The following is a 4,940-nucleotide window of genomic DNA, read 5'->3' on the forward strand; positions in this document are numbered from 1 at the left end:
TCTTCTTTCCCTCTTATCACTCCTTTGATGCTTTTTCACCTCACCGACTAGTATATTTTCTATGTCTTGTGTTTTTTTGAGTCGAATGATCAAACACCATTGTCATCCGCTGCTTACCTATTCTCACGAAGAAATCATATAGTTTTCGCTCTCTTTTGGCAGTTCCGTCTGCGTTCTCTCGTTGCAGTTCCATCTGCGTTCTTTTGTGGCAATTCCATTTGTGTTCTCTCGTGGCAGTTCCATTTGCGTTTTCTCGTGACAGTTCTGTCTGCGTTTCGTCTGTGTTTTCTTGTGGCAGTTTCGTCTGCGTTTCTTTTTGGCAGTTCCGTCTGCACTTCCTTCAGATAAGCGGCAGTTCCGTCTGCGCTTCTTCTTTACAGTTCCATATGTGCTTCCTCCATACTAGCGGCAGTTCTATCTGCGCTTCCTTCAGACAAACGACAGTTCCATCTGTGCTTCTTTCCGGCAATTCTGTCTGCACCCATTTTATCAGTTTATGCAGTTTTTTCTCTTTATTTCATTGTTTGCGGGTTGGTCAGGTTAAGTCGAAGGCATGAGTGGGGGTGGCTTAGCCACTCGCGGAGAAATATTCTCTTTTTGTGTAAAGATAAATGAATGCTAACCTTATTTCTTTTAAATAATAAAAATTTAAAATAATTAACCAATCAAACTTATAACTTTTGTAATTTGTGAATGCATTACTTGGTTTAAAAGTAGTTAAATTTTTATTTTCTTATTATAAAAATATAATCCAATATAAATATATGATATATAAAAATAAAAAAAGAATTAAATAATTCCAAAAGAAAATAGAAGTGAACCATACTATTAAATATAAAAAGTATTTTTTTTTAAATTTAATAAAAATATAAAATGAATTTATAATTTTATTAATTTTCCTATCATAATTTAAGAATAATTAAAATAATAATTTATTATTTTCCTATCTTTTTAACCGAATAACGGTCTAACGGAATAAGATAAGAGCCATAGAGAGAAAAAAACGAAGTGAAATAGTGACTAGTGAGTAGTCCCCACCAGATAATTAATATTTAATAGTCTCTTCCCGCCTTCCCGCTTCTTCAAACCCTTCTTTTCTCTTTTGCCACCCTATCCGCCTTTTTCTCAACAGCTCCGGGGAAGAAGAGAGAGATAAGCTCCATACTCTGTACCTCGTTTATAAGGAATACTCATACTCATACGAAGTTACAAACTGTTGCATTGTGTGCCTGTGATATAGCCACGCACAACAATGGTCATGGGCACGCCGGAGAGGAACCAGATCAACCCTTCCCTCTCTCGTGTCCAGGTTTTACGTTTTCTTCTTCCCATTCTGCCTTCTCTGCATGTCTATTCATGGAAAACGAAAACGCTATGTGTGTGATTTTTCTTGTTTTTGGAATATCTGTTTTATGAATATCTCACCATGCAGTTCAATTTGCACCAGTGGCGGAACTTGAGGATAATTTTTGGAGGGGCCAACATGTTAAATTTGAAAAAAAAGATAACTTTTGGAGGGTCCAACATGTTAAATTTGAAATAAAAGAAAAATACTGGATGAGTGACAGAAGTGAGTATCAAAGAGGGTGTAGCCTGATTAGTAACATAACATTTGACCAATTATGCTATTTATACTTTTTGTAATGGTTCTACTATTTTTTTTTATAATGGCTCCCTGTGACTACAAAGCTCCGCCACTGATTTGTAGGGATTGCAAATAGTTTCTTTTGCTTTGCGTTTCGCGTACTGTGGTTTGCGTTTCATAATTATCCTCTTATCGGAGAGCACCTTTAATTTTATATGGGGAAGGTACTCTAGGCACTCTGAAATACTTTTCCATAAAAAATGTTAAGAGGTCTCATGCTGGTATCAATTTTCAAGTTCCTTTTTTTTATTATAATATTCTTATCATCTTCTGTTTTGGAGTTAGTGGTCATTCACTCATTCCTCCCATCGGTTAATGCTGCAAAAGGTACAATTAGTTATGATGCTGAATATGTATATTTACAAGTACATTCTTATTTGCTGTATTTGTTTATAGTCTTGATTATCTGTTTTTACATGAATTAATCCTTTTAATTAATCTACTTTTAATTATATTTCTTCTCTTTGCTCTTGGCAGGATTCCCCTGTATTCAATTTCATCAACGGTTTGTCGCCTATAAAGCCCGAGAAGCCTGATCAGATTGGTCAAACGTTTAGCTCGCTTAGCTTTCCATCCCCTCCGCGTGCTTTTGCTTCACCCAATCTCACCAGTTTCAAGGAATCAAAAGTGCTCAAGAGGTGATGTTCAAATGGTTTTTCTCTCTTCCTTGTTTGATTATTTTTTATTTGCTTATATCTGTATGAATACTGTTCAATGAACTATTTCTGACTTGTTAATTATTATTCACATCTCTAGGCATAACCCTTTTGGGAAATCAAGGCCTGGGGTGTCATCTGAAGATGGTAATAAATTTCAGACAAGTGACGAGGCTATTGCAGATTCATGTCATCCATATCATAACTCGAGGGAATCTCAGGGAAATTTTCATGATGGAATATCTGCAGTTGATGATTCGATTGCTCTACCTGGTGAGCACACAGACTTCTCAGCTGAGATACCACAGGCCTTAAAATATAATAATTGGGGTAACCCTGGCTATGATCCTGGTCATGTGGATAACTCTCTTGATTCAATTGAAGTCCTTAATCAGGAGTTGGTTCGATTTGATCCGAAGGGGCAAGAATCAGAGCATTGTGATAATTTAATCTCTGGAGATACTGATTTCTTCGTTTTCAATTCCCCAAATGAAGCAGCGGCTTTTAAGGATATAATGCAGAAGCCAGATTCCCATCTTATGTCTCTGATACCGGAATCTTCCATATATAATGGTCTGAGAGATGATAGCAAAGCTAAAATAGAAGAATATCATCCTGAGCCCTTAGCAGTCATAGACCAAATGCAGGACAAACATTACGTTGCCATAACTAGCAATACAAAAGACAAAGCAAATGTTGAGGTAGATAAGTTTGTTACTGTTGCGACCAATTATGAATATTATACTTAGTTGTGAACATTGCATTGCATTTATAAATTATAATTCTAGCGAGTATCTCTAGATTTTAGCCAATTGCTTCATGGTATGTCCTGGCAAAAGTAAATTATTTATTTGAAGCTCTATTTCTTTTGTTTGCAGTTTGTTTCTGTGATGAACGGTAGTAAGCGGAGGCGATGTCTAGACTTTGAGACGGCCAATGTGCAAAGGAAGAATTCAGATCATAATTTAAAATTTGATTCTCTTGTACATTCTAATGAAAAGCAACTGGTTGCTGCAAAATGCAATAGTAGTTCACAGCAATGCACTATGCCTGCAGTTGGCTTAGATTTGAATGCACTTGCAGCTTTGAAGGGAGGCAAAAAAGTCATAAGTAATGACAATTGGTCTTGTGGAATTCATGTTAATCTTCCTAGTTGCACTTCCCTGCAAATCTATAACAGCCATGAATATCAGGATCCATTGGCAATGGAGGTGGATTTATCAGACATTGGGCCTCAGCCAATTGAGGATAGTTCCTATGCATCAGATTTCACTGTTGATGAAGATGTCAATCAAAATAGTCCCCAAAAGAAAAGACATGGAGACTGCAAGCGTTGTAATTGCAAAAAGTCAAAGTGTTTGAAACTGTAAGTTAAATAAGTGATTTAAAATCAAATAATAATAATAATAATAATAATAAATTAATTAGCAGTAAGTTACAATGTGACAGGCCTTTGAAATCGAACTTATATTTTTGTTGTTTATGACTTTTTGTTGATAAGATATTGTGAGTGCTTTGCTGCTCGTACCTACTGCACTGGCAACTGCTCATGTAAGAATTGCCACAACAAACTTGATCATAGAGAGGAAGTCCTTCAAGCTCGCAAGCAGATTGAGTCGCGCAACCCTCTCGCTTTTACTCCTAAAGTCATCTCTGAACCTGAAATTGGGGTCAGAAATTAAACTTCAACTCTCATTTTATGCTAGCTGGAATTTAACCTCGTTCTAAAACTTTATTGATTTATTTATTTTTTTCACTTTCAGAATGACCCAAATAAAACTCCAGCACCATCACGACACAAGAGAGGATGTAACTGCAAGAAATCACTCTGCCAAAAGAAATACTGTGAATGTTTTCAGGTATTCATACATCTTTGCTATGTATCATGAATGCTTTAGTTTTAGTTATAATATCAGTTATTAATGGTAGTGTGATTTGTTTTTCAAAGGCTGGTATTGGATGTTCCATGAACTGTAGATGTGACGCGTGTAAGAACACGTTTGGTAGAAAGGATGGTGAGTTGTCCCTTCTTTTGCAAATTAAATACCTGTCAGAATCTAACTATTTTATTGATTTAGGTTGTAATTTTATAGGAGTAGAAACTCAACCAGAAGTAGAAATAGAAGCCTGTGATAAAGAAGTTGTTGAAAGTTCATTACAGAAAATTGAAATTCAGAACTTCGACGGGGTGTCTAGGTTGGAAATGCTGTTTTTTTGGTTAGCTTTAAAATGATAAAATTGATGATTTTGCTTATTAATGCTGACTTGATTTATTTTTTGATTTTTTTTATGTGACAGTTCATTGAATTTTCTGTCAGAAGAAAAGATATTTGGGACTCTTTGCTCTCAGCCATTTGAGCATTCTCAAGCTGTTTCAGACCAGGAAATGATAGATATTTTTGGAGAGAGAGGTAGAAGTGGATAGGTCTCCCATGACTTAGACCAAAACTACTTCTCCAAATGGGAAGAAATTTTTAATTGATAGTCAATAGATATTAGTTAGGTCTTTTTCTTTTTCAGTGAGGTTAGTAGTTTGTGCCTTTAGGCATATAGAGGTCGTGGTTTGGTTTTAAGTATATTTTAGCTTTAGTGGGATCTTTAGATGAGTATGGATAGACTATATTATTTCGATTGTAATT

The 4,940-nt window shown here is 35.6% G+C and overlaps 1 protein-coding gene across 1 annotated transcript; it reads left to right on the forward strand.

The window, feature by feature from the left end:
• The first annotated feature begins 1,252 nt into the window (after window positions 1-1,252).
• LOC107640306 (protein tesmin/TSO1-like CXC 2) lies at window positions 1,253-4,940 on the forward strand. The gene is made up of 9 exons (XM_021123281.2): window positions 1,253-1,309; window positions 2,123-2,283; window positions 2,402-3,002; window positions 3,180-3,667; window positions 3,803-3,971; window positions 4,065-4,160; window positions 4,250-4,316; window positions 4,395-4,497; window positions 4,600-4,940. Exons 1-9 carry the CDS (start codon window positions 1,253-1,255, stop codon window positions 4,724-4,726), a joined length of 1,869 nt encoding a protein of 622 aa, XP_020978940.1. The 3' UTR covers window positions 4,727-4,940.

The sequence above is a fragment of the Arachis ipaensis genome, chromosome B5, assembly GCF_059453495.1.
Source record: "Arachis ipaensis isolate K30076 ecotype BB chromosome B5, ASM5945349v1, whole genome shotgun sequence".
NCBI lineage: Eukaryota > Viridiplantae > Streptophyta > Magnoliopsida > Fabales > Fabaceae > Arachis > Arachis ipaensis.